Source organism: Halichoerus grypus, chromosome 4 (assembly GCF_964656455.1).
Source record: "Halichoerus grypus chromosome 4, mHalGry1.hap1.1, whole genome shotgun sequence".
Lineage (NCBI taxonomy): Eukaryota > Metazoa > Chordata > Mammalia > Carnivora > Phocidae > Halichoerus > Halichoerus grypus.
Window position 1 is genome coordinate 132,020,984 of NC_135715.1, and position 14,438 is coordinate 132,035,421.

The 14,438-nt window shown below is 42.5% G+C and overlaps 1 protein-coding gene across 4 annotated transcripts in view; it reads left to right on the top strand.

Annotated features, from left to right (window-relative positions):
- NOSTRIN (nitric oxide synthase trafficking) overlaps positions 1 to 14,438 on the top strand; it is a 58,615-nt gene that overhangs the window by 39,705 nt on the left and 4,472 nt on the right. For 2 of the 4 annotated variants that reach the window (XM_078070946.1, XM_078070945.1), the window contains 6 exons: positions 219 to 344; positions 6,054 to 6,152; positions 6,248 to 6,373; positions 10,091 to 10,220; positions 11,094 to 11,182; positions 13,975 to 14,100. In XM_078070946.1, coding sequence (XP_077927072.1) covers positions 219 to 344; positions 6,054 to 6,152; positions 6,248 to 6,373; positions 10,091 to 10,220; positions 11,094 to 11,182; positions 13,975 to 14,100 — 696 coding nt within the window. The remainder of the gene's footprint in view (positions 1 to 218; positions 345 to 6,053; positions 6,153 to 6,247; positions 6,374 to 10,090; positions 10,221 to 11,093; positions 11,183 to 13,974; positions 14,101 to 14,438) is intronic. The other 2 variants (XM_036072036.2, XM_078070947.1) reach the window with 1 other exon arrangement.

Genomic DNA, 14,438 nt, shown 5'->3' on the forward strand with positions numbered 1-14,438 from the left:
TTGAAGGAATCACACCGACAGACCAGTAGGTTTCCTTTCAGCTCTGGTATGCCTTTTCTCTGAGAAAGATCTTTGGTTTTGTCATCTAGAGCTACTGCGGCTGACTTCCACTGGGAGATGGGAACTGTATGGTTGGGTTGTATGTATCCTTTACCTGGGATCACCAAGGGCTTTGATAAATGTGTTAAGGAATATATGACACTGATGTTTTCCTTTAGCTCCTCAGTAAACTGAAAAAATCGACGGAGAAGTTGGCAAAAGAAGATGAAAATTACTACCAAAAAAACCTGGCTGGCTGTGCTACCAGACTCAAGTGGGAAAACACACTGGAAAATTGCTACCAGGTGAGTCCTGGGCTCGCATTTTTCTCTTCTTCCAGGGAGCTTGGTGAGGCCTTGAAAAGGAAGGTCAGATCTGTAATTACATGACCTGATGAGCTCTGTCCTTGGCAATGACCCTCACTCCTGTGATTTTAGACAAACCACCTGACTTCCAATCGTTTCCATTTCTCCATGGATCCAATAACCAGTGCATATTTACTGAGGAGCCGTGGCCAGATTCTAATTCTCAACAGCCACGATAGCACGCAGCTAACTTCAAAGAGTGCTGTCGAAGTGAAGTGTAATTAAGGCTTGAGTATTTGGCACTCAGAAAGGAGTTTTAGGCCCGAGAGCTGATTTGTACAGTGATCGCTTACGGAGTTCCTTTGTCTGTGGGGCTTTGTGTTGGGCCCTGGAGCAATGATTAAAGAGGACCACCTCAACCTGGGAGGTGTAAGCTCAGCAGCAAAGAAGATGTATAAGGAAAGAATTGTGGCAAATCATCCGATAAAACTTAAAAAGTATGAACAAGCAGATCACAAAAGGGAAAATCAAAATCACCAATAAACATATGAAGAGACGCTCACTCACCTGGCAAAGATTAAAAAGTGGCGATATCACGTTTTGCTAAACAAGAATTGCTGGGAAACAAGAATTCTTATACCTCTCTAGTGAGAATAACTCGATTGTATCTAGTAAAACTGAAATGCGCATGTATTTACAACCTGGCAGCTCCCCTCTTAGGCGTCTATCTGGTATACACCTGTATACTAAGGGTGATGTATAACAATGTTTATTGCAGAATTGTTTATAACTGCAGGATGGGAAAAAATTGTACACAATCCTCATACCTATCAATAGAGGAATTACTCTTAAAATGTACTCTAATTTAGAAAGTAGACTGATATCTAGCAATAAATATTAATTAAAACTATATTTAAACACAAATTAGGGCCACCTGAGTGGCTCAGTCTCTGCTCAGCAGGGAGCCTGCTTCTCCCTCTCCCTCTGCCCCTCCCCTCCACTCGTGCTTTCTCTCTGGCTCTCTCTCTCTCAAATAAATAAATAAAATCTTTAAAAACACACACACACACACACACACACAAATTAACCTCAAAAACATGATGTCGAAGAAAAGAAACCTGCTATTTATACACTTTATGTAAATTAAAGCATTAAAAAACTCACACCCCAAACTACAGTGAGTTTTTACGTGTGTGTTTGTAAACTCATACATATAGATTGAATCTATGTTGTAGGAGGAAAAAGGTGGGAATTCAACAGAGCTGCACAGCCACACGGCTTGTGCACAGCCTGGCAGAAGACAAAACAAACCGGGGCCCAAAAGTTACTCCAACTACTATCTATCTGAATAGCGTAGCCCTCTATTTTTTAAGTCAACATAAATCTGACCAACTTAAATAATGTTCAACTCTAGGTGCTAAGAACATGAATGTTTTGGTTTCTTTTTTCCCCACATTTTAAGTTAAAAAAAAAATGCTTAAAGGAAGGTACAATTGCAAAAAGAGGCAATCAAGATGCAATTTGATAAGCACAGTAATGTGTGAATGATACAGGTGCTGCTTAGGGACAGGCTCGGTGCTGAGTACACTCGCTACATTATATTTTGTGTTCATCACAACATCATGAAGAGGTCATCATTTTATTCCCAATTTACAGTGAGAGAGTGGAGACGTGCAGGTACTTGCCCAAGACGGCAACGGGATTCAACCTAGCAGTCTATGCCACGGACTTGACCTCAGCTCTCTGCTTCTGCGCTAACAGGAGCTGGACAAGCAGAAATCGAAGGGCCGCAGTTAATCTCTTGCTGTCCCCTTTCAAGACAGGATAGAGGCAGAGGTGGGGAAGAACAGGGAAATTAAAGGAGAGATGAAAACTAGGCCAAAGAGAGGAAGAAATGAGGATAAACCTTTTTTTAATTTATGCCAGCAAACGTAGGGTCTTGGTACCCTCCTTGCTTCTGCTGGTTTTAGATGAAGAGGACGAGAAAGGGCCAAGGATTTAATTTCCAACTTGGTCCATCTGAAACCTGGCTCTCCAACCTGGCCTTTGGTCTTGCCTCACCCCCTGGGACTCCTCAGTGAGGCTGTGGCTTTTCCACAGAGGCTGGCTTCCTGGGAAGCCCTGTTAGATTATGAGAGAGAAATTGCTGTTCCCATTCCATCCTCCAGACACCCTTCAAAGGCCATGAGAAAAATACTTAACCTCCATGTCTGCATCCTTCTCACTTCTCTACATCACAGCAATGGGGGATAAGTATGGTTCCTACTCGTATGGCTGCCACCATGTCCGGGGTAGCTGACATCCAGCTGCCTTCAAAATGCCTTAGGTATTGCTATTACCAACTCCTTTCTCAGAGGCTCTTACTAGGTCTCTCTTTCCTTCTTCTCAGTTTTCTTTTTTCCTGTTAGGGTTCTCCTATACCTTTCCTGCGGACCCACTCCCCTCTCAGCAGCCCCAACTTTTATATTAAAACATCATGTAAATTACCTTTTTTTGTTTATAAAGTCTCCCTGATGGTGACAAGATATACATTTATCTCTATTTGAAATGATGTCTTTGCAGACAAATAAAAGCACAGACTCTTAACTATAGAGAACAAACTGGTGGTTGCCTGAAGGGAGGTGAGTGGGGGGGGGCATGGGTGAAATAGACAAAGGGGATTAAGAGGACACTGGTCATGATGTGCACTGAGTAATATATAGAATCATTGAATCATAATATTGTATACTTGATACTAGTATAATACTGTATGTTAATTATACTTGAAGTTTCTAAAAAAATCTATTTCAACTCAGCTTTAAAAATATTTAAAACCCTAAGTTTTTTTATTAGAATCCAAGTCACATGGGGAATCTACTCAAAATCCAAATCTCTGTAAGGAAAAGAAAGATTTCCTTTCACCCTTCTTGTATCCTGGTTTATTGTTACCACCATGCCAGAGGCCACCAATATTGTGCCACCTCTCCCTTTCAGTTCTCACACATCCTCTTACCTCAGCTCCCTTAGAGCTACCTCTGCCTCCCAAGTGCATGCCTGGCCCTGCAGACCCAGTTGAGACTGCTTCTGCTGAGTCATCCTTGCCTGGCCCTAACCAAGAACGATTCCTTTACTTCATATTCCCTTGGCTTGTATACACTGGGTCTGCACCACCAAGTCGCTGACTCACATCTTATACTGTGTGTTCTAGATCGTCTATTATATACAAACTCAGAAGTAGAATGTTATATTCATGAAGACACATAACAGAAGTGGGCTGAACTGAATTAAAGGGGAATTTTGTTATAAGTGTGCAAGGTGGAAATGTGAGGAGGGTTGTTCAGTTTCCTTTTTCCCTCCATTCTCCCAAGACCATTCTTCTGTAGAAATGGGGTATAAGAATTCATTGAAATGTCCTATAATGTATCCTGTTACCCCTTCTTCCTCTCCAAATTGGATTTATAAATTCTTTCAGAGAACATTCGTTGAACTGCATTCAAGGCAGTTTGCTAGATACTATGTCAAGTTTCAAGTGAGGTTATGAAGTAATAAAACCAATTCCACAAACCACATGTTAATTAGTCTTACTATTCATAATCATACCATGCTCAAGTCACCTTTCCTACCTTCCAAGAACAAACAATTCAGTTGGCAGAAATAATCTATAATATATTTTGAAAAACAATAGCCATGCTACTAAGAATTACCAAGAGCCAAATGTTTGGTTCCAACAGTAAGTACTCAAGGAATTATTTTAGAGAGGCATTTGCAATAAATGTCAAGAGTGTTAAAAATGTTCACCTTCTCAAAGGTGTTCTTCATCTGAACCACAGAACACAGAAAATAATCTGAGTGATTGTTCTCACAGTACCCCCAAGGTGGGTAGTGACTGTACCTCTTTAGATGCAGGCGGGGAGAGGGTGACTTATAGGGCCTACAACGGCTGCCTCAGGACAGAAGGGCTTGGCTCTCTCCCAGAGCCCGCGGTGAAAAACATAATTTTCCTTCTATAAATCCATCTTGAGGAAATAGCTGAAAAACAAAGCAATTTCTGTTCAAAATACATAAAAAGCAAAAGGAAGGAAACAATTCAAATGGCTAACCTTAAGGGGATGAGTAAATGAATCAAATGCACTGTATGCAATCCCACACAGTGGACTGTATTAAATGGTGTTTCTGGAGACGAACATGAGAAACTGCTCTTGTATAACGTTAAGTGAAAAAACAGGATACAAATTTGAATAATTTGCTAGGTAACTAGAAAAATAAAATCGTACATACACGCATACCTAGGACTGAAATACATCAGAATGCTAATGGGTTAGCTCTGGGTGGAAGGATCATAAATAATTTTGAAATTAGATTTTTTTGTGGCCCTTTATAGTCCCAGGACAATGTCTCCAAGCAGCTAGCATGCTTGTTAAAATTCCGATTCCTGAGCACCTCCCTAAATGGGATGAATCAGAACCTCTGAATGATCTTAGGAAGGTGTCTAGGTGATTGCTAAGCATGCTAAAATTTGAGAGTTCTTGCTCTAGAAAGAACATATTTCTTTGATCAGTTTTATTTAAGCAATTTAGATGAAAATGAAGTCCTTCCAAACTCCTTGAGTGGTACAGACCAGAAGACCAGGACAACGGGACTGAAAACAATGAAGAGTGTGATTTACCATGGTGCCTGGGCCCCAACCAGGCTCCAGATCTGCTGTTCCTGCTTAACTCTGACCACGCTCTCATATGTGTGCTATCGTAAAGACACAGGAGGACAGTTTTAGGTCCTCCAGAGTATTTTGCTTCTCTACTGTCTATTTTATGCAAAAAGAACAAGATAATAGAAAGCAATAATTCACTAAATGAGATCTGGATTTCCCCTTTGCACAGTGGAATTTATCTCTGCCTCTTTTCATGAGCAAACATAGATCATTTTAATGATTTCCCTGAAATGTAATTAAAATCTCTTAACCATTACCATCTCCACCAAGAGATACTGGTGATTCTAGTCTCAGATTGATGCTGATGGCTCAGCTCGTGTCAAAATAAGGAAACAGCTGCTTACTAGGATACAATGTGTTCCTAAAACCTGGCCTAAAATTTCATAATTTCAAAGCTGATCGGACTTTGGGGTTCTGCTCTTGTCAAATAGTCTGAATGCATTTCCAAGATATGGACATGGGTTTTACTGGGCTTCACACTCCTTCTCTAGAACTCACAGATGCTGGGACACCTGGGTGGCTCAGTCAGTTAAGCGTTTGCCTTTGGCTCAGATCATGATCCCAGGGTCCTGGGATCGAGTCCCACATTGGGCTCCCTGCTCAGTGGGGAGCCTGCTGCTCCCCCTGCTTGTGCTCTCTCTCTTTCTCTCTCTGACAAACAAATAAAATCTTAAAAAAAGAGAAAAAAAGGAACTCACAGATGCTTTTCAAATGATCTCTTTTCTCCCCTTTCTTTGTGAAGGTCAGGTAACCAATAACATCAGCCTATATGCCTTTTGGGCCAAAACAGTCTGGGAAAATTATGTGAGTTAAACCAGTCCTAAATGAGGATAAACAGGACATTCACCAGATCACAATCCTGTCCTGGGCATCTGCCCCACTGCAGCCTGGAAATGAGATCATCAGAAGGCACTAACCTGACCGTTCCTGCAGGCTTTCTTGGGGTGCGTCAGAGCCTGGCTGGGTGCCTTTAGTTTTGCACAACAACTGGCTCATCTTCTGTCATTTTCCATCCTTTTCAGAGCATCCTGGAACTGGAGAAGGAAAGAATTAAACTTTTATACAATAACTTGAACCAATACACCCAACATATTTCTGTTTTTGGCCAAACTCTGACCACAGTGAGTAGTAAAGATTTCTCTATTTCTGATGCGCATGGTAAGAACTGGCAGGAAACATTCTTCAGCAACCCTGTTCTGCTTTCTTGGCATTGCAGTGCCACACGCAGATTCACTGTGCCATCAGCAAGATAGATGTGGAAAAAGATACCCAGGCTGTCATGGAAGAAACTGCAGTTTCATCCACAGAAAATAAATCCGAGTTCCTATTAACCGATTACTTTGTAAGTATGGAATGGAAGGAAGTCCCATTGATGCGGAACCCCATTCACAGGCTAAGGGATGCATTTGGAAAAACATTGAGAGCAATCGTAAAGGAAATATCTTGTTTTGTGAATGAAAATATTGATTTTTTTCATAGTCTGTATAAATAAAAGAAAAGGATGTGGTTTATAAACTGGGCAATAGAAATAAGTCTTTGGTGTCCTCTGGAAGGGAAGAAAGTCAAACGGTGTCCTCTGGAAGGGAAGAAAGTCTTTATGCTCAGTCTTCTAGAGTAATCCCAGGCAGACGTGTTTCAGGACCTGTAAATAATCACTGTATATCATATCGGTTGTCTATTGCTGCATAACAATTACCCCCAAACTTAGCAGGTTAAAACAAGCATTTATCATCTCACAGTTTCTGTGGGCCAGGAGTCCAGGTGTGGCTTCCCTGGGTGCCTCTGAGTCCCTCACAAGGCTGCCATCAATGTGTCAGCCAGAAGTGCAGACATGCCAAGGCTCTCCTGGGAGATGACCTGCTTCTGAACTTACCCACGTGGCAGACGGCAGGCCTCTGGTCCCCCCCCCCCCAGTCTGGTGGCTGCAGATACCAGCTCCTTGCCATGCAGGCTCTCTCCACCTGTGGGGAGTTCACGATAGGCCAGCCTGCTTCCCCTAGAAGCTAGTGATCCGAAAGAGACAGAGCTAGTGTCCATCTTGGACACTAGTAGTGTCCAAGTAGTCTTTAGAAGCTAATCTCAGAAGTGACATCTCTTCGTATTCTATTCGTCAGAACCAAGTCTATAAGTGCAGCCCAATAGTTCAAGCGCACGTCAGTAAGTGTACGTGGAAGGGATCGAACAAAGGCAGGACTCCTCGAAGGTGGGAATCATGGTCAACATTCTTCATGGTCCTTGCCTTTGAAAACCTCACACCATACTACAGAAGCTTATTTTGAGGGCATTTGGGTGATTCTACTATTATATGAAACTTGCTAAACACTGATCAGTGTGCCTGGTCACAGCCTAGGCATCTCACTTCTTTGTTATCTGGGGGGAAATTCTTTGTCTTCTTGGGTCACACCTCAAAGATTTTGTTCTCTGCTCCCCTCTTGTTAGTCTTAATTGTAGTGTTCTAGGAACTGATCATTAATTACTGCAATCTGCAGGAAGAATTCCTCTGCTGTATTTCGTCCAGACTTTCAAGGTCCAGATTGAGAAGGTTCATTTCCCCCTGTATGGAGAACTAGCCTACTGGTCATGGCCTCCTATAGGCTTCAAAGTGTAGCTGAAGTCAACATCCCAGGAGTCCTGCTCAGGGAACAAGCGATGAAGGAGGAGGAAAGGCAATTAGATTAGACACAACAGTGGCTCCTGAGCAGCCTTCCCCTCCCCCACCCTCCAAACAGCCGTAAGTGGCCACCTATTTCTTGAATTAAATCTTTTTTTCCTACCCTGGCAAAAGTGAAGCGAATTAGCGATAGCAGGGTCTGTTCGAAGCAGAAACAAATGTAGCGATGGAAGTGGAAAGTGAGATTTGATTATAAGCGGAAAGCTCTCGTCTTTTTTTTTTTTTTTTCTCTTCCATTAAATGGCGTAGGCAACCCCTGAGATGGGAAAATGTACAATAAAATATATTTGTTACTTTCTTATAAAAAGCGCCTATTGACTAGCCTGTCAGTAAAATAGGGGTCATTCTCCTTGAAAATGTGATTAGCCTTCTAGTGAGATGTAGGGAGGCAGCCCTGACTGTTCATCTGTAATTGACATGCCCATGGGAAGTTTTGGTTTCTATGGAACAGTCAGGGCCCCAGAGCTAATGACTACATGTCTGTTGTCTAAGAGAATGGACTGTATCTCCAAGTGGGTAAATGGGATTTCCTTAATATCCTCAAAGCAAAACACGCCCAGAATCTGCCCTTACAGACATTGGCAATAAGCATAGACTGGAAATGTACAGGGACTAGGGTAAGACAAGAGAACGATCCAAGTGCAGGTATTGAGGGGCTGGTGATCGGTGTGAAAATATTTGTAAGGTTACCGTGAAGGCCATGCTCAGAAGGTTGCATCTGCAATTTCATCTGCCACCTTCAATATTGATCTTTCTAAAATCTTTGGAAGAGAAGGACGAATTTAAGAAAGTTAAAGGACAGCAGTACTTTCTATCCTTGAGTTGTGCCAGCAGGGATCCACTTCTGGAAATACATTTGTAAACAATAGGCATCCCCAAACAACCCAAATGAAGTCTTGGCCTGGCACCCAGCCGAGCCAGAGCTGGGGTATGATGTGCATTTCTCCAGTGAGGAGCGCCAGAGGGGTGGAGTCAGGCAGCCTTGCAGTTCAGCGCAGGCTGGTTTGGGGGCTGCTGGGCTGCAGGGCAGGGGGTGGGGGGTGGGGGCTGGGCATGTGCAGGAGCAGATGGGGAGGAACCCTGGGATTCAGAGGTCCTGGGTTTCAAACTGTTTCTTTTGGGTCTTCATTTATTTCTCTGAGTGTCAGAGGGAAAATGGGGAAAATAAAACCAATCTCATAGAGTTGTTGTAAGAATCACATGTAATAAAGATATCAACTTTTATAATATACAATTCACAATATGTAAGTCAAATATGCTTATCTATACCTTATTATTCCTATCAAGGCTATTCACTCTGCTCTAAATCCTCACGCTGCATGACAATCTATCTAAAGCTAATCTCTCCACTAACTTTCAGGATTCTTGTTTTTCTCCTTCCGTATCAGCAAAGTCCTGACTCCTCTACTTCTGTCTTCAGATGTTAGTGTCCCCTCTTGCCCCACGGGTTCCTGTCCGTCTGCTACACTCCTGTTCAGCCGCCTCCCCACCTGACCCTGACATCTTCATTTTTTTCATTCGACCCTTGAAATAATGGATGTGAAAGCTCAGATATGGTTAACAGTTCTCACATTTTCTATGGCAAAATCCCCTACTTCAACCCGAAAATCTGGCCTAAACTGCCAAGACAACTTTTCCTTCCACGGTGTTTGCTCAAGCAACTGGTGTGTGTGTTTTTCCTGACACCTCCCCTGCAGCCTCCCTCTGTCCTTTCCTTGTGCCATTTCTCCTGCCCTGGATACCCTTTGCCCTCCTTCCCCTTGACCGAAAAATTCTGGTTAAGTCTTCTAGCCTCCTTGAAACTTTCATGTCCTGGCACTCGCTGAATCACGTGTTCCTGTGTGCACCACTCATGAATGAATGTGGCCTTGAATTGCTATCTCTTAATGTATGCTTCAAGGCCTGACTAAATTATAGACCCATCCTGGGAAGAGCTCGTGTGTTCCCAGTAGCCGGCCAATACAGAACAGAGCACAACATACATTTGTTCTACTCCTGAGGCAGTCCTGGCTCCCGGCAAACACACCATGCTACATTTGGAGCTTTAAAGGACTCTAACTTGAATCAAGATTAATAGGTAAAGTATCCAATGAATAGATTTACTTATCAAGAAACTATGAAATAACTATAGTAAGGCTCTTTCTCCAACAATAATGTGTTCTATTAAAGAAAGTGCTCAGCTGTGTACGTACCAGTTGTGGACAAGATGTTTTCTTACTAAACAGGTCTAGAACAGATAGGACAATCTGTATAAAACCAAAGGTTATCCTGACTTTATTTTTTTTTCACTTTTTTCTTCTGTCAAGTTAATATTAAATACAGTTGTCAGTGAAATTCTCAGTGCAACTAGGAGTAGCAAACCTTACTTTTTCTCCTTAAATTGTCAAGCATCATTTTTTGTCCCTAAAGGAAGAAGATCTTAACAATGCAATGAATAAAGAGCGACAAGAGTCTTCATTAAAGTCAAAACTGTTGAGACTGCAAAAAGATATTGAAAAAGCCTCAAGAGACCAGGAAGGTGTGTAATTATATCTGTGAATGGCCCAATAAGGGAAAGTGTTCTTCCTACTCAGAGGTTTCATTCAGAGGTAGGGTGATTCCACTTCTGCTAATTGGGGCAAGGATCACCTCATTTAAAGAATCATGTGTCAAAGCTAGTATGTGTGAATAAAGAAAAATGGGAAAGAAGAAAGGAGAGTGCAAACAGATTGAGAATGACATTTTGGTCTATTTGAGAGAGCTAGACAAGCACTGTGTCTCCATTTCCAGAAACAATAGCATTTTGCCGTGTTTCTGAAATTGTCTGGAATGAGGGACAACTCGTTTGGTTTAAAACATGGTAAACCTCCTTGTGCACACAGCTTTTGGTTTCCTTGTTTATTTCTTTTTAAACTATCCTTCTAGATGAGTTAGGGATGTCAGAATGTGAAGCAGCTCTAAAGCGATACGGATAATAAAAACAGCTTGTGATTCTGATCTGTGGAGCTTATTTGACGTGGACCAGAACAACATATTGAAATGTAATCCCTGCTAGGAAATCCAAGAGAGTCAGATGTTTAGAAACTTAACTACCGTAGGGAGGGAGAGCCTAACACTGGGATAGTTTTGGGAACCGACCACAGACTGGGTCCACAAGGAGGATTCAAAAGCTCATCTTGCAAAATAACAATCAAGATTTTTTAAACAGCAGAATTTCTCAACTTTCATTAAATGAAGGTACAGGCCACCCATTCAGTAAAAGTTAGTAGCAACTACAAAGAGAAAGAGCCTCGGGCCCTGGGAAATCCTCCTGGTGTGACTTCTGGGCTCAGGCTCCCCCTGCGCGTGGCCCGTCTCAGTCCCTCCAAGACAGGATGGGCAGTGGTGACCAAAAGGGTGATTTCATTGTCAGGCCTGGAACGCATGCTGAAGTCCTACTCCAGGCACCCCATCTTCTCGGACGCAGAGAGTCAAAAAATCACAGCAGCCTTGATGGACGAGGTAAATATTGGCAGCATCCACTTTCCTAGATTTAATGATGAAAGAGCTATTTTTAGAATGCTTGTTTTCTGGGCCCATTTGACTTCTGCTTGCCTTTCTTTTCTCATGACATAGAACAATCTAGTCAGAGAGCCTCCTTGACCAGCAGTTTGAGGGATCTGGAAAAATTCAGCTACTTAGACATGTTTGCTTTAGTGTTCTTCCAGGAAACCACTTGTGCCTAAAATAGAATTCCCCAAAATAGAATAATTCCATCAGGGTCTGGAAACCATGTGTACTTTAACCCGGTTAAGAAAGGTGATTAAAAACACAGGGTCTGCATTCAGAAAGGCCTGTATTTGGATCTCGCTCTGCCCTTTCCAGGGACTTGGGACTTTACTTTTCTCAGTACCTACCTCAAAGGGTTATTGTGAGGATAAAGTAGTAGCTAGAAAGTGCCAGCCCTGTGCACAGAGGAGAGCCAAAATCCTGGTAACTATGAAGAGTCCATTTTCCATTTGTCCGTCAGCTAAAGTCAGGGGCTTCTGAAAATAACAGGAAAAAGGAAAACTGTGGCCGCACAGAAGGAAGAGGGTAGTCTGGGGTGTGTAGCAAAAACTTCTGAGAACAAGGGAAAAACGTTTAGAGGCTGAGGTGGTCTTTGAGGGGAGGGGAGGCGCGTCAGGAGAGGGCAGGGACATCTCTGGGCCTTTTCGCTGAGAGCCTGGCCCACAGCAGCACCCCCCACCCGCCCGGGCTTTTGTGGGGAGCGATGGACAATGTGGCCGCTTCAGAGGCACCCACAGTGGAAAGGGAGGCCAGCAGAGGCCTGTGAATTTTACGTAGGAATAAAAACAATCAGATACTAGGAACTACATGTGCTAGATACAGGTTTTCTGCTGTGATGGGAGAGAGAGAGGAAGTTGACTGGAATTCATCTGAGAAGAATTCAGGAAGAGATACACAATCTTTAGCAATGTTTTGAAGGATACGGGCAGCTGGGCCAGCTCTCGGTACCTTGTAGGTAGCCTAACTCTCTTGTGAACGCAGGTACCTAATACCTCTGTCCAAATAGGCAATGTCGATAGTTCTCTGGGGAAAGGAGACTGATACAGCCAAGTACAGTTTAATCTTTTTTTTAGCTGAGGCTTCCTTCGGGGGGGGAGCTGTTGTAAAAATAAGCCTAACACTCTTAGTGAAAAGAAAAGGCCTGAATTCTGTTCATTTGGGGGCAGAGGTCTAACACACTTGCAGGGACGCATGACTGTGGTTCCTGTGAAATTAGAAAGCAGTCTGTAGGACATCTTCTGTGACAGTGCAAAATGTTTGGTCTATTAAATCTATGCAAATAATATTTACCAAAATAAAGTCATGTGGAGAATTTTGTGATGGTGTTAAGTTGTAAGTTTATTTCTTCGGTTGTTCTTGCATAGAATTTTTCATTGTCATTACCAGCGTAGAACATGTACTGGGATCATCTGGGTACATGCTGGCCTGATTCACCCAGCAGAGGGTGCAAGGTCGGAGAGGGTCTGCCCCCTGAATTCACGGTGTTTATGATGGAGCCAATATGAACCTTCAAGTAGTGGATGCCAAATACCCATCTAACCTGGTTATACCCCTGCATCTGGTGGAGGGAAACTGGCGATGTTGGTAGACTTTGTGTTCCCCAGGGAAGGTTTCTTGCGGGAAGAAACTCTGTTTCATTTAAATTCTTCCCCATTCATTGTCTCTTGGTCCTTTAAGTGCCATATTTGAAGCAAGAATGTTGGTAAGGCATGTTCTATGAGAAATTTTTGCAGAAACTGAATACATTTAGACACTGTCTTCAGATATGGGAAGGAGCACCACACAGAGGAAGAAGGAGGCTTGCCCTATGATGTTCTCAGATGCAGACTAGGTCTAATGGTAGAAGGTATGCGGTGGGTTTTGATTTCATCTTAGGTAAGCCTGCCCCACAATGCAGTGGATCATTCCCCATTGATCAGAGGCGTTTAGTCCATGGTTGTGGCCCCCTGGCAGAGATGTAGGGTTAGGAATCCCCATGCTGGAGGTGTGGAAAAGGGAGAAATAATGGTGAAGAAGAGATGGGATAAGCTGGCCCCTTCCATTGCTTAGATTCCAGTCACCCTGATTGAACACAGCTTGTCAAAGAAGCTCTTATTAAGTTTCTAGTTCAAGGTCAAATGGGGAACAGGAGGTCAAATGGAGAACGAGGAGTGTATCCTTAGCTTCACTTATTTTTATACCCAAATACTCCTGAATATTGTTTCCAGTTTCCAGAAGTGTTACTGCAAACTTTTTGGGTAATATAAGACCTCACTTCTTTAAGAAAAACAATAACACCAGCAGCAGCAACAACAAAACCCACTTCACACCATTTTGGTTTGATTCTATTTGATACGAGTTCAGTTGTGTTCACAATGCTGAGCCATTCAACTGCCTTTCTTCAAAGCCCTCTGAAAGTCTACCTCCTGTAATCAACACTTTATTATCCCCTTTCTCACTCCTCAACAGAAAACTGAGTAAAACTATCTGTTGCCACAAAATATTGATCTATCTAGGTTTCCAGTTTATCCTGTTTATAAGAGTCCGGAATAAGGTGCACTCAACAACCAGGGTTTTCCTTTAAGGTGCTTAAAGTGTCCACTTTTTGCTCTCTTTAACATTTTCTGTGCCTGTCTGCATGAGTTGAATGTGTACCTTTCTAGACCTCTTTGTCATCTTGGGAGTTATCCTGATATCCCTTTACCCACCCAGCTGTGCCTCATTTTCTAGAAATTTACTCACATGGCCAAATGATGTATCCACAGACCAATTTGAAACTAGACCTTTTGCAAGCGAACTCCTACAAACTGTCATCGGTGTTAGCAGAACTTGAGCAAAGACCTCAACCCAGCCATCCCTGTAGTAACTCCATCTTCAAGTGGAAAGAAAAGGTAAACATTTAAGAGACGAGTTGTAATTTCTTGACGGGGCTTGCTGTATGGAGTGGCTTCAAGTAGTACCAGGGCAAAAAGGCTATTAGGAATTATATATGCCCTATATCTCAAATCCCAATGTGGAATTTTAAGATAAATTTATTTTTATTCCTTTTGAGTGCAGTAACAAGAGCTAATTGCAAATGAATACATTCTTTGCAGACTAAATACAAGGAGCTAATAACACTTTGGGTTCCTTCTTCCACCTCATGTCTTAACTTTATTCTTTGGACATGCTTTTAGAGTAAAATTTCATACAGACCTAAATCATAAGGTTTTGTGATATGCAATAGTCC